The sequence below is a fragment of the Cydia splendana genome, chromosome 7 (assembly GCF_910591565.1).
Source record: "Cydia splendana chromosome 7, ilCydSple1.2, whole genome shotgun sequence".
NCBI lineage: Eukaryota > Metazoa > Arthropoda > Insecta > Lepidoptera > Tortricidae > Cydia > Cydia splendana.
The window spans coordinates 14612092-14638786 of record NC_085966.1 but is presented as its reverse complement, the minus strand read 5'-3'; the positions used below and the strand labels follow the sequence as shown (position 1 = coordinate 14638786).

Sequence of the window (26695 nt, the reverse complement as noted above, 5' to 3'; positions counted from 1 at the left end):
CTTGGGATGCATATCTAATTACAAAAACATTGCAATTTACCTTACGTCTTTTTGCGGAAAAACATAACTACCTACCCCTCTCCCCCCACGTGAGTTTTGGGGAAATTAAACTTAACCCCCTCATCCACTTAAGCGCTTGGATTAATTGTACCTGCTAGGGTAGACCGAGGCGAATCTGGTCATTTTTTGTTTGACGGTCAATAAATACAATTTTTAAGGTGATACTGTTTTTATTAATATTCAGTTGGATAAATTATTTATTAATGAACAGAATCCAAGGTTCAGACATAAAATCAAACTTAAATGTGATTTATGAAAAATAAAATACAAAACCTCTTAAAAAATCCGATTCGCCCCATTTTAAGGGGTAAAACGGATCAAAAAACTCTCATAAAATCTTAATTAATAATGGTTAACAATGTTAATCATATGATTAAGAATCACAAAGGTCAAATAATTGAGATCAACTATCATTGGTATCTTTAATGTTGCATTTGAGCATTATTTTTATTCCTCCTTTCTAGTTCAATTTTTTATCACGCCACCTACAGAAAGCGCAACATAATATCACTCCTATATGCTACTATATATTTTAACAATAAATCCAAAACATGCTAATGGCCATTTAGCAACAAAATCGAATTAAAATATTTAATGGCCTTAAATGAAAATAAACAAAAACTGTAAACTTTTGCAAACCAAAAGATGAAAAATCACACATATCCGATTCACCCCATATGAGAAAATTAGTTGTTGGTAACAAAAGACTCTACGTAGGGATAGCGGTTTCGTTAAAACCTTATTAGCAGCTGTAGTCATATTTTCTCCCGACCATTCCCCCTGATACCTCTTCTTTTATACGTACGCACCATCTAAAACATGCGAAAATAAAATAAGCCAAAAAAAACGTCCAAAAACCTTGTTTTATAATGTGATCCTAATCGCCCCCAATCAGATGTTTGAATTATTTTCGCGTAACGGAAATATACCTTTAAATACAATAAAAACAAAATCAAATCAGGAAACACTATGCGCCATTCACAATAAGTAACAACAATTACAAACCTTTAGCCTTTTGCGTTTACTTTTATCACGGACTGTATTTGCACATTTTTTACATCGGCGGTAAAATCACAATACACCTGTACGAGCGACTCATCGGGAAGTGTCACCGTGACCGAGGCGTGAGTCTTTTCCAATGGCAGTAACTGTGGCGACATGCGTTAGGAACAGAGCGAACGCGGGACGCTGATTGACTGGCTGTAACTAACCGCGATCTATCAAATTTTACAGAAATGCTTATTTTGATCCGATTTCCCCAGTGATCCGAATTGCCTCGGTCTACCCTACATAACAAGGTAAGCTACCTACATAAACATCTGCAGTACTATTTTTCTACAGTTATAATCTGACAGGAATGTGAAGTAGTTCTTTTCCGTTAATCAAAATATTTTAAAAATAGGATTAGTAAGAGAGTGGCCACGGAGCAATGTTTTGGCTGCTTGTGTTGGTGGCAGCGATCGCGGGTGCTGTTTGCAGGCGACGAAGGCCAGTACTTTGTCAGATCCACTCAGACCTTCCGATCGGCGAAAAGTGCTATCCGGTTATCGGGCATGCATATCTTGTTAAAAATTCCGATACAGGTACAGGTGAAGTTTCTTTATTGTACTTACAAGCCTTTTCAATATACCGACCTATTTTTTTAGGGTTCCGTACCCAAAGGGTAAAAACGGGACCCTATTACTAAGACTCCGCTGTCCGTCGTCCGTCCGTCTGTCCGTCCGTCCGTCTGTCACCAGGCTGTATCTCATGAACCGTGTTAGCTAGGCAGTTGAAATTTTCACAGATGATGTATTTCTGTTGCCGCTATAACAACAAATACTAAAAAGTACGGAACCCTCGGTGGGCGAGTCCGACTCGCACTTGTCTGGTTTTTTATACAGGGTGTCCCATAAGTGACACGTCACAGTGACACTGGGGGTAGACCAGGCCAAGAGGAACCAAACCAACTTGACCCCAGTAAAAGTGGCACGGTTTTCGAGGCCAAATTTGCCAAATTAAGGTTTTTCATGAATTTTGACCGTTCCCAAGTAACACACAAGCAGGATAATAGAGTAAAATTATCATCTTATTCAAATTAAGATTGCATAAATTTTGTGTATAAGCGGTGGAAATTACTAAATTCGGAATAAGAAAATATGTGGGCCTAGTGGGGTGTCCAAACCTTATCTTTTAATGTATATGAATTTCTTTGGTACTTCACAGTTTCACATAATTCATTCATAGATGGCGTTAGTAGTAGCGGTTTTGGAAATTTATTCAGGTTATTTTTGTTGGCAATTAACTCTAAAATATTTGTAAAATTATTTGGAATAACATGTTTGTAATATTTTGCATTAAAATTCACAATTTAGCGATTTATTGTTATAGAAAATTAATTACCAAATAAGTTAAGAGATGGCACTTTGTTCCCAACGCGTCCGTTCTACAACGCGGTGTTAAGATTTTTCCGGGTTTCATATATAAGCTTCGAGGAACAATATGTCGTCAGTTCAAAATTCAAATCAAGCAGTGAGTGTTATATACAGTGTGTAGTAGTTGTAAATAGTAAATAAAGTGGTGGTTTTAAACAGTGTGGTGTTATTTTTGGACCTCGTACATGGTCCTTCGAGCCGGATAGTTGGCTATTCGGTTATAGGATTCGACGGCAGAGGGCGCCGTCCGGCACAGTGCGGGTGCTGCCGAGAGCAGTGCCGACGTGAACCACGGCCTGACGTCATTGGCAGCGACGACATCGGGTGACGTTATCGGCAGCAGCGACATCGCGTGACGTCACGGCAGCGGCGACATCGGGTGACGACACGGCAGCGGCGACATCGGGTGACGTCATCAGCGGCGAGTGCAGTGTGACGTCAGTTGTGGTCAAGTGTGAGTGCCGGTGGTGAATTGTGAGTACTTTATTATTCATTACTGAGTGAGGACTTAGAAAATTTCACGTGTAACTGGACTTAGAAAAATTCAATCGGATAATCTGGGACTTAGAAAATTTTCAATCCGATTGAGTTGGGACTTAGAAAATTCAGATCAGTAGCCAGGACTTAGAATATTCTATCACGGGGAACCTATGCCCGATTTAAGTTAGCTGTCAAACACTTAGAAATAAATCACGATGGAGAAACTTCTGAATATACAGGATGACTTGCAGTCTAGAATTGTTCGCGGTTTCGAAAACTTTAAAAAGTCTCCCAAAGAACGCCGTAATTCTGTTGATTACCTCAACACTAGATTGGAATTGTTGGAGGAATTATGGACTCAATTTTCACGCACGCATACGCATATCATTCAGAACAGCGAGTCAGAAGCTTATATTCAAAGCACATATGTCGTAAACAATGTGTATGATAACGCTGAAGAAGCATACATAACTTATAAATGCCTTGTTAAATCTTTCCTTAGCAGTCTCAAGCCAGCTTCTACATCTGCAACGTCAAGCATGAATGTCACCGAGCCCAGTAAGTCAACCAACAAGGCTGAGGAACGCGTCAAACTGCCCAAGATTTCCATACCAACGTTCTCCGGTCTGTATGCTGAATGGGTGAGTTTCCGTGACATGTTTATTTCATTGATACACAGCAACAAGGATCTAGATGATGTCCAGAAGCTGCATTATTTAAAGGGGCATTTAACTGGCGAAGCTGAACAGTTGTTGAGACACATTCCAATCACCAAAGATAACTACAGTACCAGTTGGGAGCAACTCGAGAAGCGGTATAACAATAAGAAATATTTATCAAACTGCATCCTGAAACGACTGTTGAGTCAGCGTAACTTGGCTACTGAATCTGCAAGTGCCCTCAAGGAGTTGTTAGATACGACCAACGAGTGTCTACAAGCGCTGAAGAACTTAGGCATAGATGTTAAGAGTTGGGACGTTATTATTGTACATCTAATGTGTTTAAAGCTAGATGCTGAGTCGCGAAAACAATGGGAACTCAAGTCAACTGAATACAATAGTGAGCTACCAACTTACGAACAATTTGAAACATTTTTGGAGATACGGTTTCGCGCATTGGAGTTCATTGACCCGAAGCTTTCTCGACCCAGCACTAGCACTTACAAGAGTTCCAATAATTCTGTAAAAGTTCATCACGTATCAGCTGTTACAAACCCATCTTGTGCGTTTTGTTCCGAAGCCCATAAAATAAGCAATTGTAAGGAATTTTCCAAACTTGATATTGATGCTCGTCGTGGTTTTGTCCAATCACATAGCCTGTGTTTTAACTGTCTAGGCCCTCATCATTCAGTTTATGCATGCCGTCAATCATCTAGATGCCGAATTTGCCAAAGGAAACATCATTCTTTATTGCATTCCAAGAATAACACACCAGCAACTGAGTCTCAGGAGTCTGAAGAAACAAATTACTCAGTTGTATCAAATGTGGTTGCACCTGCAACTGCATCTCACTCGTCATCTGATGATGAGCCCACCACTACCAACATTAAAAACCACTTTTCGACAGCTCATAGGCTGATTTTATTACCAACAGCATTGGTTAATGCCATGTCGAAATCTGGTCAACTCATAACACTCAGGTGTTTTATCGACCAAGGATCAGAAGAGTCGTTTATCAAAGAATCTGCGGTTCATCTGCTCGGACTTTCCAGGATTCCCCACAAAAGCACAATCACGAGACTATGCGAAGATGAAGAGGAGAGTTCCCTGAGCTCTAACTCGTCGGTGAAGATAACAATCACATCTCGCGTAGACTCTGATTTTAAGGTAAACGTAAATGCTTTTGTGTTAAGCAAACTCACATTGAATCTTCCAGAGAAACGAGTCAATGTTGAGTCTTGGTCCGAGCTGTCTAGTTTAGATTTAGCGGATGCAACATTCAATGAACCGGGACAGATCGACTTGCTACTTGGTGGAGAAGTCTATAGTCAAATACTCATGGGCGGTGTTCTCAAAACTCCACAGGGAGGACCCATCGCTCAGCAAACTTCCTTAGGTTGGATCATTTCCGGGCCGGTTCACTCAGGTGAGTCGGAATTACACAATAAGATCAGAGCTAACTACATTCATGTCATTGACAACGAGCTTCTGAAGAAGTCTTCAGAGCTTGAGGCTGATCCTATTGCGCCAGATCCCAAGCAAAATCACACTGAGGAAGAAGAGAAGCAAGTAGAATCTTTTGCTACCACTACTAACCGGGATTGTAGTGGTAGGTATTCATTCAAGTTGCCCTTCTGCGAAGAAAATATACAGTACTGCAGGTGCACTGAAGGGAAACTTTATCTCGCAGCAGTTAAACGATCCAATTTACTCGAGAGAAAAATCGAGCAAGAACCCCAGTTGAAGGAGAAGTACATGAATAACATCAAGGAGTACGAAGAGCTTAGCAACGTGAGAATGGTTTCGAATGAAGTGCAACCCAAACCAGAAGTTGTGTGCCTTCCCCAAAATGCTATTACTCCAGAAGACAACAAGGTAGCGATAGTCTTCGATGTCTCATGCACGGGAATAAAACGGCAGGTAAAGGTCTACGTCGAAGATGCTGAGTTCCGACAAAGTTTATGTCGAGATGGTCAAAACGAACTCGGAACAACTGTGGCACCTACTAGGGCTTCCAATACCGGGATCCCGGGATCCCGAAATACCGGGATCCCGTCATTTTAAACGTATTTTTGAATACCGGTATTTTTAAATGCAATACCGGGATCCCGGTATTTTCAAAAACAAGGAAAATTTGCAGTATAAACCATTTATATCCATTAGAATGGTCTTATTCAGCTGTATTAAGAAGCTTACTACACGTCAGACGCATCTAAGTTGCATCTAGCCCATATTTTATTATTGAAATAAGATCGTTGCCTGAACGTCAGATAAATATTTGGTGGTTGGTGGTAGATGAATCCTGACAGTGAGATTAATAATTATAGTTAGTTCTTAAAATTTTATCAAAAATATTAAAGAAAAGAGCAAGGAATAAGGAACTGTAGTATGGCGAACTAATTTAGGCGGAAATTAGAAAAAAAGTTGGCTGGTGGGTTGTTGGACTAAAAATGTGACTGGTGAAGTCAACAAGTTGGATAAAATTATTGCCAACCTTGAGTGTGAAATATAATTAATGCATATGGCGACATTGATTGTTTATTGTTCTAAAAGCTTTTAGGGCATATCGGGTGTTACAGTAACCCTTTTTAATTCCCCTTTTTAATAAATCTTTAATTTTTTAAGCGCTTCATATTCAATACCGGGATCCCGGGATCCCGGTATTGATAAAGACATTTTCGGTATTAATACCGGTATTCTAAGAAGTCCGGTATTTGGAAGCCCTAGCACCTACTCTGGCTGTCAAAGCACTGCAGCAAGTTGCACCTGAGCGCGAAGAAGCCTATCAATGGGCAGCAGCAGACAGAATGTTGCGTGTGGATGACCTCCTGTCAGATTGTGAGACTGTGGGAGAAGGAAAACAAACATTCAAGGAACTCAATGAATTACTGGGCAAGGCAGGTTTTGAACTAGCAAAGTGGAATACTAACAGCGAACAATTAATGAAGATAATTAATCAGGGTTCTGGAAATGAAGGCAATGTAGAAATCAAACTGGATACAACTATGAAGATTTTGGGTCTTACTTGGAACCAAAAGACTGATAGATTCGAATATGCAGTTAAATTACCTCCATTGCAGCTTCCTATCACAAAGAGAAGAATGATATCGGACATATCCCGATTGTTCGACCCGCTTGGTTGGCTGGCGCCAATTATCATCTGTGCGAAGATATTCATCCAGAAATTGTGGTTGACAGGTGTGGACTGGGATGACGAAGTTCCACAACAACTAGTGTCAGAATGGCTGAGCTACAGAGAAAAATTGGATCAAATTGCCAACTTTAGCATACCAAGATGGGTACATACGGAGAAAAGCAGCAAAATTCTGGAACTTCAAGGCTTTTGTGACGCGTCTAATGAGGCATATGCTGCGGTAGTGTATTTGCGTACAACGAATGAAGATGGAGATGTTCATGTCTCATTAATCACAGCCAAAACAAAGGTAGCCCCGATAAAACAAGTGTCAACCCCACGTTTGGAATTATGTGGGGCAGTGCTACTTTCAAAGTTGCTGATGGAAGTTTCCCGAGTGATGAAGATAGAAAAGTCAAACATCCATGCATGGACTGATTCGACCATTGTGTTGGCATGGCTCAATAGCAGACCTAATCGATGGAAGACATTTGTGGCCAATCGAGTGACAGAAATACTTACTTCGCTTGATCCTCAGCAATGGTCACATGTTTCATCTAAGGACAATCCTGCTGATTGTGCCTCCAGAGGTACCCATTGCATACAAGAAGAGCACTTGTGGAAGGAAGGTCCAGCATGGCTGAAGGAAAAGGATATTGAGTATCCTAAAAATATGCATCTTCAAACAGATTTAGAAATGAAACCAAACAAAGTCTGTTTGTTGACTACTTGCTCACCTCAAGAAAGAATGGACATCATAGGAAGATTCTCTAGTCTTAGACGGCTCCTCCGAGTAATAGCGTACTGCAAAAGATTTGTTAAACGAATGCAAGGAGAAACCTTGGAAGCGTGGCTAACTACTAAGGAAATTCAAGAAAGTTTGACAACATGTATTATGATAGTGCAAGATAGTTGCTTTGAAGCTGAAATAGTAAACCTGAAAAAGAAGAAAAACATTAACAAAAGCAAACTTACCTCGTTAAACCCTTTCATTGATGACGCAGGACTTTTGAGAGTCGGTGGACGTCTGCAGCACTCTTGTGTCAGCGAAGATATGAAGCATCCGATAATCATTCCTGAAAAAACGCATTTTACGAATCTTCTACTTTCTGATGCGCATGAAAGAACGTTGCACGGTGGTCCTACTTTGATGCTCAATTATTTGAGATCCAAGTATTTTATACTTGGAGTCAAAAACTTGGTTAAGTTTTATGTGCGAAAATGTGTGACATGCATTCGCTTTGCAGCTTTATCTAATCATCCGTTGATGGGGCAGTTACCTGCCGCTAGAGGGCTCCCCAGCAGACCATTCCGTCATAGTGGTGTGGATTATGCTGGCCCTATAAGCATCCGAACTTCAAAGGGCAGAGGCCACCATTCGTATAAGGGCTATATATGCCTGTTTATTTGTATGTCGACTCGAGCAATCCATTTGGAAGCGGCAAGTGATATGACCGCTCAAGGTTTTTTGGCAGCTTTTAGGCGATTCGTGGCAAGGCGTGGCCATTGCTCAGAGTTATGGAGCGACAATGGCACCAATTTTGTAGGCGCGGCTCGCGAACTGAAGCACCTATATGCTGATGAAAAGTCCAGCATAGCAACTGAAATAGCTGACCAGTTAGCAACTAACGGTACAACTTGGCATTTCATCCCTCCCCATGCACCTAATTTTGGAGGACTGTGGGAGGCGGGTGTGAAGTCTACAAAACATCACCTCAGAAGAATCATTGGAAATACAACTCTTACCTTTGAGGAGATGTCAACAGTTCTCGCCCAGATAGAAGCATGCCTGAATTCTAGACCAATTTGCAAGAGCACTGAAAATAGTGATGCATCTGAACCTTTAACCCCTGGTCATTTTCTGGTAACAGAACCTCTTGTGTTGGTACCTGATTACAACTACAAGCTTCAAACATCAGTAGTCTCAAAAGATGGCAGTTAACTCAGAAACTGGTGCAAGATTTTTGGCGTCGTTGGTCGCGCGAGTACTTGATGCAGTTTTATCATCGATACAAGTGGGCTCATCAGACTCCTGAGCCAGCTGTTGGTGATGTGGTCTTGGTCAAAGAAGATGACCTTCCTCCATCTCGATGGTTATACGGTATCATAGTTGAAAAACATCCAGGTGCGGACAATATCACGCGAGTTGTCAGTCTTAAATGTAAGAATAATATTATAAAAAGGGCTGTGAACAAATTATGTTTCCTTCCTGTAAACTAGTTTAATTTTATTCGTTGTTGTTTCAGTTAAATGTTAATTTGTGTTAGTACCTTGCATTGTTATCGTTTGTTATATTATGCCATGGTGGGCGGAATTAAGAAAAAACTGGTATTTGTTCTTGGTGGGCGGAATGTCCAAACCTTATGTTTTAATGTATATTAATTTCTTTGGTACTTCACAGTTTCACATAATTCATTCATAGATGGCGTTAGTAGTAGCGGTTTTGGAAATTTATTCAGGTTATTTTTGTTGGCAATTAACTCTAAAATATTTGTAAAATTATTTGGAATAACATGTTTGTAATATTTTGCATTAAAATTCACAATTTAGCGATTTATTGTTATAGAAAATTAATTACCAAATAAGTTAAGAGATGGCACTTTGTTCCCAACGCGTCCGTTCTACAACGCGGTGTTAAGATTTTTCCGGGTTTCATATATAAGCTTCGAGGAACAATATGTCGTCAATTCAAAATTCAAATCAAGCAGTGAGTGTTATATACAGTGTGTAGTAGTTGTAAATAGTAAATAAAGTGGTGGTTTTAAACAGTGTGGTGTTATTTTTGGACCTCGTACATGGGGCCTATATACCAATAAATGCTGAATAAATTTTGCATAGTATCGGTTTTGCATATTAAAGCTGAATAATACTTATTTCTTACACCGTTAGTCAGACATTATTCAGCTTAAAGCATTTGTGGTTACTAAAAGCTGCATAATAGCAGCATTAGCAGCAATTAGCTGTATATATTTTGTGTCGTGAGATATTAAGCAGACAATATTAAGAAAAATGTGATAGTGGCTACTAAATGCTGAAAAGAAGCGTCGGTGAAGACTTTCAACTGTATAAAAGCGGTTGCAGTTTCTGTTTTAATGCTAGTTTTTGAATAAAGGTGGACGCTATTACTGGAAGCTGTAATGAAATCCACATATTATTTGTTATTCAGTAGCTGCATATATGGGTTAGTTATGGCTTTTATAGACATAATGTCTGAATAATAAATACTAAAACAACACTTATACTTAAGTTATAGCGATTTTAGTACACATATACTATCTTTCCTTGCTAAAAGCTGCAAAATGAACGCAACGAGAAGCGCTATTCAAACTACTGCTTAGTATCAACAAATGCGCGGTGGAGAGGGTTCCGTAGCTTTATACACGGTCAACAGTGCTACTTGAGCCTGATTGCTTTGAGCTTGAGCGTGTTTTTATTTTATTTTGAACGCATCTTGCGTATTTATTCTTTAATCCAACCATTATTTAAAAAATCGAGGTTTAGTTTTCTTAACAATTCTCTTCGATTGGTTATTTTACACAAGATGCATTGTTGTTTTAATGACGTAAAACAATTGCTAGCTACCATCGTAAACACTGTTAACTGACCATTTGCATACCTTACTGCAACGAGATAAAGTTTACCAATGGCCGTTTAAGGTTGTTGCTAGTTGGCAAACAAGGTGTCAAATGCTAGTTATTGATATTGTTGCATTAAACACTTGTAGACTGGACTGGGTATGAGAAAAATTAAATAATCACCCCCATTAAAATATAACGAAATCGATTCTCCTGTCGATTTTGAACAGACTGTTTTTAGGTTTCAAGTGGGTCTACTCATACCCACGAGTATAGTGTGGGATGGGTATTACCCATCCCACACTATACTCGTACTCATACCTAAACAATAATGCCCATACCAAACTATACTTGTACTCATACCCGTGATACCCGCTACTAATATACCCGCACCTTCGCACCAATACCATATTCATATTCATACCATCCATACTCGTAACCACACCATAGTCATACTATACACATCTTCGTACTCACGTCGTACATCTTTGCGTATACCTTTACCTTCTACATATTTGTCGGAACTGATAACGGAAAAAATAACTGTGTAATCTGCCGAGCCCCCAGATTTATCATATAACTTAAATATTATATCGCGTTTATAATATTAGTAGGAAGTAGGATTGAATATTGCCCGTGTTACATACCTATAATGTTTCTCATCAAACTAGTGAGGATCTATGTGGTTTTTACTATTTGTGTATAGGGGTCATCCATTAATTACGTCACACGTTTAGGGGGAGGGAGGGGGTCAAGGAAATGTGACATGTTGTGACAATGTGTTAGCCGTGTTTAAGGGACGCCCATTGAAAGGCTTTTAGCGCGGAAAGGGTTGTCCGGTCCCTGAACACGTGCCTATGGCGAAAATTTAAAGAATTAATGTAATGTAAAGCGTTTTACAATACATATTTTACTAATATCATGTAACTTAAATATGATACCTATCGCGTTTAGGTATAATATAAGTAGGAAGTAGGATTTAATATCGCCCGTGTTACATACCTACAATGTTTCTCATCAAACTAAGTGAGGATCGATGGTTTTTACTATTTGTATATAGAACCCTAATAGGCGTTAAGATCGAGAAAACAATTACTATTATACTGATGCTATTCAAAACTTGTTGTTCTAAAACCATTGTTATCTAAAATGTAGCTTAGTAACGCGTCTAATGTGAATGCTTTTTCAGAAATTTAGCACATAATAGCTGTGGCAGCAGCTTATATTCAGCACGGTCGGACGCCATTATGGTTGCTCATATTCTAACCTCTACAATTAAATAGGAATTCAAATTCAACTCAAAAACCCATGTTTATTCATTTATAAAACGAATTTTATCGTAGCATAACTTGTTAAAGTTCATTTTCTATTACTAAAATTTCAAATTTAAAAGTGGACTAGCAAAATGTCTATATTTACTTTTTAAACGGTGCATTATTTACGCGGCGCTTCAAAATTTCAATTTAAATATATATATATATATACCGGGTGTGGCCTGTAATATGAGCAAAAAATTAAACAGTATGCTGTACTCGTCATACTGACCAACATTTGTTCAGCGACTTTTAAAAATAACTTCGGGTTTGATTTTTAATACACTTTAAAGTTTATTCTAAGACGCAATGTATTGCGAATTTTGTTATGTTTAAGGCTTGACAAGCAACGTCAATCACAATGATATGGCGTGGCGATGGCGTCCATTGAAGATAATATTTATTTTGTATGAAAAATAGGGAGTCTAAATACTTCATAATTTTTAAAAGTTGTTGAACAAAAGTGTCACCGTTTGAGGAGTACAATCTATGTTTTAATTATTTGCTCATGTTACAGGCCACACCCGGTATTTACAGTAAAGTGGCATGCGTAATGAAATTGGAATTATGTAAACATTAAATCTGTGTATACTTACAAAATCAGTCACTAATTTTGTATTCACTACAGAAACACTTGACACGACGAGTTCACAAACTAAAATGGAGGACAAATCATTGATTTATATACACATTTTCTGTATTTTAGTGCTAATGTCTGAATATATTTTCTATAAAAATGCACTTGTACTTGCACTGTATAAGCGCTTATACAGACGTTATACAGCTACCTTATTCAGCATTCAGTACGGCATGCTCTATTATTCAAACAATATTCAGCTACTTCTGTGTTATTTGGGTTTTTAATCGTTTTTAACATTGTTAGTGCCAGTGTGCACTCGGAAAGGTCTCGAAGTTAGTTTTTTTTATGTGTACGGCATCATGAATAGGTAATTAAGATAACAGAATAGGTATTTTATCTATAAACAATGTAAAATGCAAATAAGTACTGGCTTAATCTTGAATTAAATTCACAGCGAAACATTAATTTCGACTTTGACCACCTGTCGTGAAAAAAAAATAAGTACTAGAAAAGTAATGAGCAAATAACGTCAAAATATTGAGCTTGTTATGCAGATTCAAAAATGGTATAACACATGTACCTTCCTGCAATAAAATAGGAATTATTATCATCTTTCGAAAGCCTCATAAAAAATAGTTAAAACTAAACTAAAAGATATCTAATTCTGGATACAGAAATAAAAATAAAGCCTATTCAGTATTTGCCGAATGCTTAAAAGAAAGAGATGGAAAATGGTTAAGTCCCTTTTTAAGTATATCATTGAGTTGATAAAGGTTCAAAGAAAATAAAATACTTCAGGTTAAGTTAAATCAATTTTTTAAAGTAATTTTATTTTACAATAAGTGCTCGAATTGTTTTTCCCCGGCTCGTATCTCGTATGCACGCTTGGCACCGTCTTGTAAAACTTCAAATTAATTTCGGATATGTTTCGTGCTGCCTCGAACATACGCCGCCGTAGTTCCTCTTGAGTAAACTTTACCTTTTAAGCATTTTAAGCATCCCCAATGAAAAAAATCTAATGGGTTTACTTCCGGGGAACGCGGCGGCCATGCCACTGGTCCCAATCGGCTGATCCATCTGGGAATTTCTGTGTGAGGTGGTCGCGAACATCGCGAGCGTAGTGTTCTGGGCAGCCATCTTGCTTTGGTTCCAGCTCCAAGAAGATGGATCGGCCGACTGGAACCAGTGGCATGGCTTACGTTCCCCGGACCTAAATCCATAAGATTTTTTATTGGGGATACTTAAAAGATAAATTTTACTCCAAGCCAATAAGGTCCCAATAAGGAACCTTTATCAACTCAATGATATCCTTAAAAAGGGAGATAAGCATTTTCCATCTCTTTCTTTTAGGCATTCTGCAAATACTGAATAGGCGTTTTTTTATTTCTGTATCCAGAATGATATTATCTTAACATAAATCGTTATTTTTACTAAGTAGCAACGGATTGCAGATTTCCAAATTTTAACTTATTTTTATGAGGCTTTCGAAAGATGATAATAATTCATATTTTATTACAGGAAGGTACATGTGTTATACCATTTTTGAATCTGCATAACAAGCTCAATCTTTTGACGTTATTTTCTCATTACTTTTCTAGTAATTTTTTTTCACGACAGGTGGTCCAAGTCGAAATTTATGTTTCGCTGTGAATTAAATTCAAGATTAAACTAGTAATTTTATGCATTTTACATTGTTTATAGATAAAATACCTATTCTGTTATCTTAATTAACTATTCATGATGCCGTACACATAAAAAAAACTAACTTCGAGACCTTTCCGAGTGCACACTGGCACTAACAATGTTAAAAACGGTCAAAACTCATGAAAAACCTTAATTTGGCAATAACTCGAAAACCGTGCCACTTTTACTGGGGTCATGTTAAGTTGGTTTGGGTCCTCTTGGCTTGGTCTACCTACAGTGTCACTGTGACGTGTCACTTATGGGACAGCCTGTAGAAAGTAAACCATTTTCCAAGAATCTTTTATTACCGCTATAAAAAAGAAAATTAACATTTTGGAGTTAGGTTAATGAAACTTATCAATTTGTTAAATATAACATAAGTACATATAAGTAGGAATTAAAGTTACGAATGTAAGATTTGCATGACTTGTCGTGAAACTTTCCCGTGTGAACTAGATTCAACCTCTTGTAGGTACACTTTGGTACAATGAATTGTTTAAAGCAAAAAATATAGGTTTCACTGACACATTTCTTTGCAGCATTTAAATAAGAGTTAGTTATTTTTTTATAGAATAGAGATTCTAATTCTACTCCCTTCGGTCGTGTTTTAAAATTCGCCACTAGTTCCGAATTTCTTATTAATCGCACTAGTATCGTAGTAAATAGCTATTTTATGATATGATTTGCTTGTGTGTCATATAATTTACAATAAATTGAATAAGCATTCTTATTTAAAATAGGTTAAACTAACCTAACACAAAGAGAATTAAGTCCTTACATTAAAAACGTTCAGTTCACTTGCTTTATTTAAACTTTTAATTTCAAACTAGCACCAATAAACTTAGAGGATATAAATAAATAAATATAAATAAATATTATAGGACATTTTTACACAAATTGACTAAGCCCCATGGTAAGCTCAAGAAGGCTTGTGTTGTGGGTACTCAGACAACGATATATGTAATATATAAATACTTAGATACATAGAAAACCACCATGACTCAGGAACAAATATCTGTATCATCATACAAATAAATGCCCTTACCAGGATTCGAACCCGGGACCATCGGCTTCATAGGCAGGGTCACTGCTCACTAGGCCAGACCGGTCGTCAAACCAACGGAGACGCCATGTCTATAATTTTCGGTACAAAATAGTCTGTCGTTTTTTGCGCGGGAGGGGCACATCAAATGTATACGCAACGTAAACATAGCCATGTCAGATCAGTCTATATATGTGGTTGACATATGGTTGACCATTGGCCGCCAATTTTCGACAGAGGGGAACGCATGTTAATGACCACTCCGTTTGGTTATATTCTCTAAGCCAATATAAAGGATAAAAATATTTTTAACCAGTGGTAAAAATTACAAAAAAGTCTGCTGTTCCCAGAGGCCACAATTTGGTGGTAAGTACGTGACCTTTCCTCTCATGTCGGTTAAGGAGATTTTAACTGTCTGGTCTTTTAATTTTTCCTACATTATTGCAGACGGTGCCGTTTGGTTTAAAGCGTTGGGCCGGCTGACCATTGAGAATGGCGGCATCACATCTTTGTGGATGGCTAATAAGCTGTATATAGGTACGTATCTATAACTTTTTTACTATTTTTCCAATAGGCAACATTACGATCAACGATCATACATTGTTACTTCTAAATAACATAAAGGTACTTAGAGTTAGACCAATAAGTCTGCAAGTTCTGCAACGATTTTGATAGCATACGCAGTGCAAGTGTTATTTATATAGGTCATAATTTCATAGAAGTTTGACATGTAAAACAACACTTGCACTGCGTGTGCTGTGCTATCAACATCGTTGCAGACTTATCTTGGTATCTAACTCTACCTATTTTCTAACAGTCGTTGCTGAGCCGGAAACCTCTGAAGTAATATTGAAGTCTTGTATGGAGAAAGGCTACGTGACTCAATTCATACGGACACTAATTGGCAATGGCAGTATATTTGCTGCAGGTAAAATATAACCTTACGTATAATTGTATACCGGGTGTGGCCTGTAACATAAGCAAAAAATTTAACTGTAGGCTGTACTCCTCATACTGATCAACATTTATTCAGCGACTTTTAAAAATAACTTATGGTTTGATTTTTAATACACTTTAAAGTTTATTCTAAGACGCAATGTATTGCGAATTTTGTTATGTTTAAGGCGTGACAAGCAACGTCAATCACAATGATATGGCGTGGCGATGGCGTCCATTGAAGATAATATTTATTTTGTATAAAAAATAGGGAGTCTAAATACTTCATAATTTTTAAAAGTTGTTGAACAAAAGTGTCACCGTTTGAGGAGTACAATCTATGTTTTAATTATTTGCTCGTGTTACAGGCCACACCCGGTATAAATATGAATAAAATACATATTTAAATTCCGAAAAAAATTGAGTGCATTCGACCTCCGGGTTGAAATGAAAGCCGCACGCCTTTCGTTCGATTACGCTTTTTAAACCTCTATAAATATTATGACAAGAAATTAAAAACAATAGATAGTTTCATAACTCGATACACCTTGGCATCATTGCATACCTACCCCCTACCTATACCTACTTAAAAATACTACTTAACAATTTTATTTACAGTTGACATCTGGCGACCGCGGCGCAAAATTTTAGCTCCTGTCTTTAGTATGAAGAACCTTAACGAATTTGTAAAAGTGTTTAATAGACAAAGCATGATCATGGCCGACATGCTGGAGCCGATGGCTGGAGGCGCCGACTTCTCCGTGTGGAGATATTTTAACACTTACACGTTCGATTCAGTTTGCGGTAAGTAGTTAGATTGTTTTTTAGATGTCTGAATTTTATAAACAACTCTTTCATACCTACACCTTAAAAAAATCTTATAACAAGACTAAGGCAATCGAACTAGGACAAAGCTCGAAATCTCTTGAACAGTTCTGAAATATGTATGATACTAAATTCACATCCATTTTATGCAATACCACACGACATGACATGCATGAGCTATGCCAATATTAACGTTATACCCGACTGTAGCTAAATCATAAAGTAGGTCAAGTCAATAAATCTACCAAATTTTAGGACTGTTCAAGAGATTTCGAGCTTTGTCCTAGTTCGATTGTGTTAATGCACTATCTGGTGCTTAACAGTGGAAAATATTAAGATAACTTCCTCACTTGGTACCCTGCTTACAACTAAGGTTTTTTTAGAAACAACATTAGGCATTGATTTGAATAGTCAAAAGGATCCAAATCACCGCTTCCTCATCGCGTTCGACTTTGTGTCGCAAGAACTGGCAAAGCGAATGGTGTCGCCGTGGATGTACCCGGAGTTCATTTACCGGCTGCTGCCGAGATACAACAAGTTTGTCTTCCATAGGAAAATCATACGTCATTTTGTTGATGAGGTAGGTACAAGTACTAATTAACTCTAGTCACAAAGCGCACTTTTAAGTTTAGGTTGATTCAAGAAAGCTAGCGCGGATTTCATTAATTTGGTATGAGAACATTCACAGTTAAGTACAAATTCGCGCCAGCACGTATAAATCTACCTGCATATAACTGACGGATTATTAAGTACCTATATCTTCAGTGTAGAGCAATTCTTTCTTCTTACCTCCTACTGAGTTAACCGATTCTTTCCATTATAACTTGTACTTGTACAAAATGTTACATGATTAACATTTAATTTATGTTTAACATTTATCTATGTTTTCTTTATTCTAGCCAAGTTCTAGGTACCTATTTAACTTCGTCCCTGTTAATTTACAGGTAATAAAAATAAAACAAAAACAACAATCTACATTTCAAAAAGGGGACATTAATGGTAAGTGTGAAACCTGGAGTTTAGAGGTTTATATTTACGCGACGTAAATTTTAAATATTTAAAGTAGGTACCGGAAAAACATAAAAATATTATATTTTTTTATTATACATAAAGTTTTCGGAAATTAATACCCGAAAATAGAGTCGTTAAGTTTTCATGCCTCAAGTTTGGCGCTCTGTACGTCTACCACCAGTTTTTACATTGACATAACGCTCACGTCTACGTAATTTACTTTCTGTACATCTCGCTTGCACTAATATGCGAGTACGAGCGAGATGCATAGAAAGTAAGTTACGTAAACGTGAGAGTATATGTCAATGTCAAAACTGATGGTAGACGTACTGGTGGGATATGTAAATGTATAGGTATTTAAGTACATTGTTACTGCCAAGTCATTGCAAACTTAGCGCGGTTGGATTGGAGTCTAGTCTGCCTCGTTTTGAACACGTGAAATTATTGTATTCTTCCGTCGTCGTTTTACCATGCACTCAAATAAATGTGCTATGTAAGTTGGTATAAAAACAATATGACCAACTACAATTGCTCTTTCTTCTATTGGGCTTATTGTAGGACTTCTATTGAGTTAAGTACTCAGATTTCGGCCATTTTGTACAGATCTCAGCAACACTGCTCCAAAAACATTCCTAGACATGATGATAGAGTCATCAGCCCGTTTAGACAAGAAATATTCCGACCTGGAGCTGCGCGAGGAGGTTATGGTGATCGTGATGGCCGGCACCGACACCTCCGCCGTGGGCGCCTCCTTTGCCGCCGTTATGCTGTCCCGGCATCCCCACGTCCAGGAGAAACTACACCACGAGTAAGGCCTTCGTATATTCGTGAGCTAATGCTATTTTTTATTACACCATAAAACAGTTATGCTCGGAGTGTCAAGTACGATACTATGCGTGGTCGCGACAGTTGAAGAAAAACTAAGAGTAATATAATTTGATTTGTTGGAGCATTCCACGGGCTGTCCCGTACAAACGCATTTTATTTCCTGTGTTGCGACTTTTTTTCGGCATTTAAAGCAGGCGATTATTTTTCTGTGCATATTTTTGACCATTTGTCATAGAAAAGGAAACACTTATAGGGTAAAGGCACCAGTGCTCAGCCATGCACCAGTAGTCAGCCTTTCTTGCCTATTTTTGGCTGTGAATAATAAAGTTTTTCTAATTTTCATGTCAAAAATAGGTAATTTTATAGATTGATAAACTATTAATTGAGAAATACCTTAATTTTTAAACGAATACTCTACGATGATCCACAAAAATTTTTCAAAGTAGTGGTGTCTTCTGACATGAAAGGTTAAGAGATATGCGCTATTTTTTTTGGAATGTCACATGGTATTTTGATAAGACGATAGCAGCCGAATTGTGATTTATTTTTAAAAGAATAGGATTACTTCACCTAATTAATACCTAAACTATCTGAAAAACGTAAAAAAATAATATTAATCCGCATGGAAGTAACATTTTTAAGGCGGCTGACTATTGGAAACTACTTTTTTTGTACAAAATCCAATAGTGAGCCTCCCCTGGCTGACTACGGGGTTTGAAGCAGTAATTTTAAAAAGGTCGTAAACCCAGAAGTCAGCCGGGGAGGCTGAGCATAGGATTTAAGATTTGTTATTATTTTCAAATGAAGTGTAAGTCGTTAAATCAAGCCCCTTTAAAAAATTACGTTATTATGACTTTATTTGATTGAAATACATTAAATACCCAGTAGTCGGCCTGTGGCTGACCACTGGACAATAAGTTCCCTCTACTCGAACCCACTAATCAGTCATTAGAATGGGATGGCTGGGCACTGGGTTCCTAAAGGCTGTGTCTTGGTATACAGGGGGCTGATTACTGGCAAAAAGGCCCTTTTATTATATTTAATTCAATATTGCCAAAAGTTAAATTCAATTAAGATTTATTCTTTACAAAAATTAATCTTTATTAAATTCTTGAACAGGAAAAACATTGATAATACCTATTGATCCATAAGTGTGCAAATTATACGATCTTGAACATAGAAATTTCGTTATAATAAATAAATATTGGGGACATCTTACACAGATCAACCTAGCCCCAAACTAAGCAAAGCTTGTACTATGGGTGCTAGGCGACGATATACATACTTATATAGATAAATACATACTTATATACATAGAAAACACCCATGACTCAGGAACAAATATTAGTGTTCATCACACAAATAAATGCCCTTACTGGGATTCGAACCCAGGACCATCGGCTTCGCAGGCAGGGTCACTACCCACTAGGCCAGACCGGTCGTCAAGGCTGACTACTGGTGCTTTTACCCTACCTACTTGCAAATCTTCAGAAAATTCGCGTTTGTACGGGACAAACGGTAGACAATTTCATGGAATGCTCCTGTTTTCTAGTAATGATTATGGTAATTATTCTATTCACAGATTAGATGTCGTGTTCGGTAACTCAGACCGAGCTTTAACCGTGGAAGATCTGCCGAAGCTCAAGTACTTGGAGGCGGCCATCAAAGAGACCTTACGGCTGTACCCTCCAGTGCCCGTCACGGCGAGAGAAGTCATGAATGACGTGAAATTACGTAAGAAAATTAAGTCTTAAGTACACTAATTGATGTAATTAATTTAAGTTCAAAACAAATAGGTCACGGTATCTATTGATGGCCATGAGCGGACTATGAGAGGTCCTGAATTTAGATTACGTGATCTGCTACTACATATATATGTCAGAGGCACGGGCGACGGCAGTGGGCATAGTACCTCAATGTATTACTTCACAGCTAAATTAGTACGCTACTAGTGCATCAAATAAGCATTCGGACTCGTTAACCATACTAGCGCCTACTATATCTCAGTACTAAATGATAAGAAGAACCAATTGCTATTCCGATGCAAACTGATTTGTTGTAAAATAAAAGATCACATCCTTTCAAAACAACACATCCTTTCTTTATTTCACAGAAGTAAGCTTCTAATGAAACATAAGAAATCAAAATAACACTTGGAATAAAACACTTAGCTAAATGGATAAAGAACGTTGGATTCTATAAGCTTTCAGAATAATCCTTCAGGTATAAGCCTTCAGGAACGTGGCGAGTTAGGCACGAGGTTGGCTAACGAGTACGTCCGATCTCTAGCGCGGCCCGATCAAGAAGAACCACCAGCGGCGGAGCCTCGCTGCTCCAGGGTGGATTTCATCACCAAAAATTTCACCATACAAAAAAATATTTTTTTTAAATGTTTAATTTAACACGATTCTAGCTGGGTAAAGTAATACGGGGCTGTATATTGAGGATATTTATGGTATTTATACAATCATTTGTGGCTTATATTTGAAGTTATCGCTTTCGGAAAATAAAAACGCATGATGGTGATGACAATCATGGTATGGTAATGACTCTTTTATAGACGGTAATGACACTGCATGTACGGTAATGACGATTTGGGAACTAATTTCTATATGTATTAAACACGTATTAAAAAAACAAAAACTTTTTTTAATAGTAAGGCTTTAGAACTTTAATAAACATTACAAATAACATGTTTTTGAACATAAGACTAGCTACATAAATTATTTTTAGAAAATTATAAAAAATACATTTTATTCATATAAATAAATATATAACAAGTATTTTTATTGTATAATTTTAAATAATTTATATTCCGAAATAGGCAATTTATGTATTCATTTATTTTTTTGGGTTTTTTTAATGTTAAATCATATTAACAATATTGTACTCTTATTATCAGTTTAAACCCGCATCTTCTTTTATCTACTGCATAACTTGGTATTTATATCATATTATAAAATTGCTGGCTTACCAGTGAGCTTAATTTTTATGATATATTACTTTGTTTTTGATAATTTGATTCATTGCATAAGTTTGTATTTTTGTTGTTTTATAAATTAACTTTAAAAATAGCTATAATGATTTAAATCCATATATATATTGTTTAATAGCTAAACATTAATATATAATCAGTGTTTTATAAGTTGCAAGACCCCTACTTGTAATGCATGTCATAAGTTACAAAATGTTAGGTATTGGGTCCGGTGACGATGGTATAATTATTAATTGCTGTAATTATATACATCAATTAATATAATATTATCAAAAAACATAAGGCCATTACGATAGTGAGCCAGTACCGTAGCCTATGGTCGCTTAAAACTTAATATATGTTGCTTGTTTAAATACTTTGTTTTAACACGACTAACATGCAATTACAAACTCTAAGTTGCACGATTTACATTATTAGATAATAAAAAATAAACATTTGTATGTTCTAAGTTCTAAGTGACCTAAATTTTGCCTGCTTCAGTCAAAATGTTATTATTTATTTATTTAATCGTATGGCAAACATATTTTAAAAATAGAAACAAATATGTGCAATCAGATGTCAAAATGTTATTTAAAACTAACCATCCTCTAGTGTGAAAGAAATAGTCATATCTTCTTCTACATTTATTCTACATTTATAAGGTAGACATTATATAGTGTTAGAAGACATAGAGAACGTTTTTCAAACATACAGCTTAATTTCATAATGAATTATAGCAAAATAACTAGAAAAGTTTCTGAGAACCGTCATCACCATACACATGAAATCAACACCGGTCGTAATTTTTTCCCGGTGATGATGGGTATGGTGTTGACGATTTGAGAGTTTCTTGTTTTTATTTCTAGAATACGAATAATAGTAGTTAATGTCTATGCTACACAATAAACTTCATGTAGTTTGCCATTCATTTCAATAATTATTTCTAATATATCATTTATAACTTTTTTAAACCAAAGCATAACGGTGATGATGCTCTGTTGTGACAAACTACGTTTTACAAATTTGTTCGTAATATTTCTCACGATTCAATGATGTGACTTTATAGTGAAATAATTTTTGGCATTCTATATTAAAGTGAAAAATAGGGCAAGGACCTTTAGCGGTATTTCGTTGTTCATACACGGAGATAAGCTCACATTGACATTACCATGACGGTGTTGACGAATATTCGTGACAAAATTTTAAATATTTTTAAATGTACTTTCTCGGTGAAGGAATTATTGCATATTTTTTCATGTGTTAAACAACAACATGGAAAAGATATAAGTAAAAGAAAAATCGCAATCGTACGATAGGTATGCTATAATTTTCACTGCAAACAATAAGGTTCAGATTTTTCCGGTAGACGGTGATGATTTTAGACACATAAAACATTTTATATAAAAAAAACTATTAAGTTATTGGGGATGGTAATTGAAGGAACATGAAGATAATAGTTCTTAAAAACATATAAAAAAGTTGCAACTCGCACAACCTACTAGTTTTTATTATAAAGACCGAACCATAAGTTTTCGCAGGATTTTGAAATCCACCCTCCAGTGCTCCCGCCTCAACGTCAAGTTGGTCAACCTGCTTGACCAGTCTACCAACATAACGACAAAAATGCCAACTCGTGCCTATGTTTACCCAAGAGAAACCTCTTGACGTTCCAAAGCCTTCTACCTGTCATCTTAGTTCAACAACACGCCAATAGATGGCGTTACTCTCTACGTTATGAATATCGTTACAACTTCCAAACAGCAAACATTGCTAGTAGCCAAACATTGCTAATCAATTGTATACAGGCGTCTAAAACCCATATATATGTCGGGGCGTGACTCCAGAAGGACGTATTGCAGCGTTACAGTTCATAGTTTTAGACGCCTGTATCAAATCGATTAGCAATATTTGGCTACGGATTACTTGGATGTAACGAAATTTATAACGTAGAGTAGAGAGTAACGCCGTCTATTGGCGTATTGTTGAACTAAGATGACAGGTAAAAGGCTTTGGAACGTCAAGTGGTTTAACTTGGGTGAAGTTCGGTACGAGGTGGCATTTTTGTCGTTATGTTGGTAGACTGGTCAAGCAGGTTGACCAACTTGACTTTGAGGCGGGAGTAGTGAGGCTCCGCCGCTGGTGCTTCTTCTTGATCGGACCGCGCTAGAGATCGGACGTTAGCCATACCTCGTGCCTAATTCGCCACTTTCCTGAAGGTTTATACCTGAAGGATTATTCTGAAAGCTTATAGAATCCAACGTTCTTTAACCATTTACCTAAATGTTTTATTTCAAGTGTTATTTTGATTTCTTATGTTTCATTAGAAGCTTACTTTTGTGAAATAAAGAAAGGATGTGTTGTTTTGAAAAGATGTGTCCCGCTGAGTATGTTGTCGGTTCCATATTGGGCTAAATCTTCTCAGGTCAGAGGTGTAGGGTTGGAGCCGGCCTAGCTTGACTTGAATAAAGATTTGAACGTTCCATGTGGTCTTTTTATTTTAAAATGAATCCTTTTGCAACCAAATAGTGATTAGTTATTTTTATCATTTAGTACTGAAATATCCGAATGTTTATTTCATGCACTGGTGGTAGCATACTAATTTAGCTGTGAAGTCAATACATCGAGGTACTACGCCCATGCGCCCACCGCCATTTAGGCCTCTCTCCGACATATACACGGTGTAACATGAGTAAACCGAATAATTTTAACAGCGTATTCCTGATCATATTTAGAGAAAAAAATGTCCTAAAACGCCTAGTTTCAGAGATAATATTAATTTAAAAATAAACAAGTTTTTGTTGTTACATAATGTAAAAGGCTTTTTTGGTGGTAATGTTGCTGATATGGGACGTAGTCTAAATATCCTTATTGATAGATGTCAAAAAGTGACAAGTACCACTTTGCAAAAAGAAGGTATTGCGAAAAAAATGTAAAAATCAATTTTAAGTAACAAGTTCACCAATAACATTTATTTTTTTATGTACAAATACATTCAAAAAATTGAAAAAAAAGAAACAAAACAAAAAATTTTTTTTTTTTTGGCGAAATTGACCTAAACTCATATTACATTTTTTCCTTCTTTTGGCCTCAGAAATGCGTGGTTAAAATTATTCGGTTTCCTCATGTTACACCGTGTATATGTACCTACTTACAAAGTGTAGTCTCTAGAACAGTGTCGTACGCACAAATATTATATTGCAGTTTAAATTCTGATCATTGTAGTAGGGTTTCCAGGCTTCCAGTAACCTGATGTTGGTGCCGTTCCCCCACCAGCTCCCTTACAATTCTCAAATATTCGCCGTGAAATAAATCACATCAACAAAGTACAAATAATATTGGCCACTATTATGACTTCCAGCATCAGGTACTACTCTGGTGGAGGGGGTGTCGGTGGTACTGAACATCTGGGCGACGCACCGCAACCCCACCTTCTGGGGAGCTGACGCGGAGCAGTTCCGCCCGGAGCGCTTCCTGGAGGGGCCGCTCAAGCACCCGTCGCAGTTCCAGCCCTTCTCGCTGCCCATGAGGAACTGCCTTGGTTAGTTTAATAGCTAGCATAATTCAATATCATTTTCATCATCGTCATATCAAATGGAAAACAGACACATCTACTCCCATAAGAATTCATAAAACTTTCCTTTCACTGTGCTAACTTCATTGACGTATAATATCTCAGAACGGGCCTTACGGGCACTAAAAATGTTACTAGTTCAGCGGTGTCACTCACAAATTCGAGCCAATCGTGCAGTCTAACGCAACTACATATACCTATAGTTGCGACCAATCGCGCGCGTGATGCGAACTCATCAACCAATCGCGTTGTAGCGGTGTCACACCGCTGTACTGGCCCCATTGATGCCCCATTCTTATTGCCCGTAATATACGTCAATGGCTAACTTGATCAGATCATTGGTCCAACTTGTTGAGCCTTATTCTATGCTGGCAGTTCGCAGTGATCACTCACGTAGATTTTTGCTCCACCAGCCGTGTAGTTGATGTTGTAGAGAAATCCAAGATTTGATTGATATACAATTTGGTCCAGAACTTAACTGATGGTATGTAGCAGTGTTCAAATGTATTTTGTTATGATTTGACTAGGTACTTTAATTGTTTTTAGGTTACAACTACGCCATGATGTCGATGAAGACTATGTTAGCCAACATGCTGCGCCGCTATAGGATATTGCCGCCTTCCCACATGGACGAACACAGGCTCCAGGAACCCTTGAAAGTCTCATTTGACGTCATGATGAGGGACATGGACAACTATGTAATAAGGCTAGAAGATAGAACGGAAAATCAGATCAGCGAGAAAAGACTTCTAACAAATCAGAAAGAAACAAGCCAATAGAAGTGTTATTGTTAAGAGTGCCCAATTACTATAGCAGTCACCCTACGGCCTTGTAGTGTACACTATGCGGCAATTTTAAAGATTGTTTTTAAAAGCTAACGTTACGAGACTATTCAGCTACCACAAAACATAAGATATGCGCCGTATAGCGCCATCTAGGTCGGCGGATAAAATCAGGGGCACGATTTTTTCTTGGACTGTATACTTCTCGTACAATCAATAAAGTTGTGTTTGTAAATATGCTAATTTTTGAAATATTTGTTTTAATATACTTATCGGGGCGTGACTCCAGAAGGACGTATTGCAGCGTTACAGTTCATAGTTTTAGACGCCTGTATACAATCGATTGGCAATGTTTGGCTACGTATTACTGAAGTTGTAACGAAATTCATAACATAGAGAGTAACGCCGTCTATTGGCGTATTGTTGAACTAAGATGACAGGTAGAAGACTTGGGTTGAAGTTCGGTACAAGCTGGCAGTTTTGTCGTTATGTTAGTAGACCGGTCGAGCAGGTTTGCCAACTTGACTTCGAGGCGGGAGCGGTGTGGCTCCGCCGGGAGGCTTGATCGGACCGCGCTAGAGATCGGACAACCTCGTGCCTAACTCGCCACGTTCCTGAAGGCTTATACCTGAAGGATTATTCTGAAAGCTGATAGAATCCAACGTTCCTTATCCATTTAGCTAGGTGTTTTATTCCAAGTGTTATTTTGATTCTTATGTGTGATTAGAAGCTTACCTTTGTAAAATAAAGAGAAGAAGTGTTGTTTTGAAAAGATGTGTCCCGCCGAGTTTGTTGCCGGTCCCAAATAGGGCTAAATCTTCTCGGGTCA

At 37.4% G+C, this 26695-nt stretch overlaps 1 protein-coding gene across 1 annotated transcript; it reads left to right on the top strand.

The window, feature by feature from the left end:
• The first annotated feature begins 1475 nt into the window (after positions 1–1475).
• On the top strand, positions 1476–25878 carry LOC134792211 (cytochrome P450 4V2-like). Its single transcript, XM_063763458.1, has 10 exons — positions 1476–1643; positions 15387–15476; positions 15757–15867; positions 16494–16679; positions 17084–17280; positions 17645–17699; positions 18315–18519; positions 20122–20273; positions 24872–25051; positions 25631–25878. Exons 1-10 carry the CDS (start codon positions 1490–1492, stop codon positions 25861–25863), a joined length of 1563 nt encoding a protein of 520 aa, XP_063619528.1. The 5' UTR covers positions 1476–1489; the 3' UTR covers positions 25864–25878.
• The last annotated feature ends 817 nt before the right edge of the window (positions 25879–26695 follow it).

Coding starts and splice junctions, on each gene's coding strand:
- LOC134792211 (XM_063763458.1), top strand. CDS start 1,490: ATGTTTTGGCTGCTTGTGTTGGTGGCAGCGATCGCGGGTGCTGTTTGC. Junction 16,680..17,083: donor CACGTTCGATTCAGTTTGCG/GTAAGTAGTTAG, acceptor AGGTTTTTTTAG/AAACAACATTAGGCATTGAT. Junction 17,700..18,314: donor TCAAAAAGGGGACATTAATG/GTAAGTGTGAAA, acceptor CATTTTGTACAG/ATCTCAGCAACACTGCTCCA.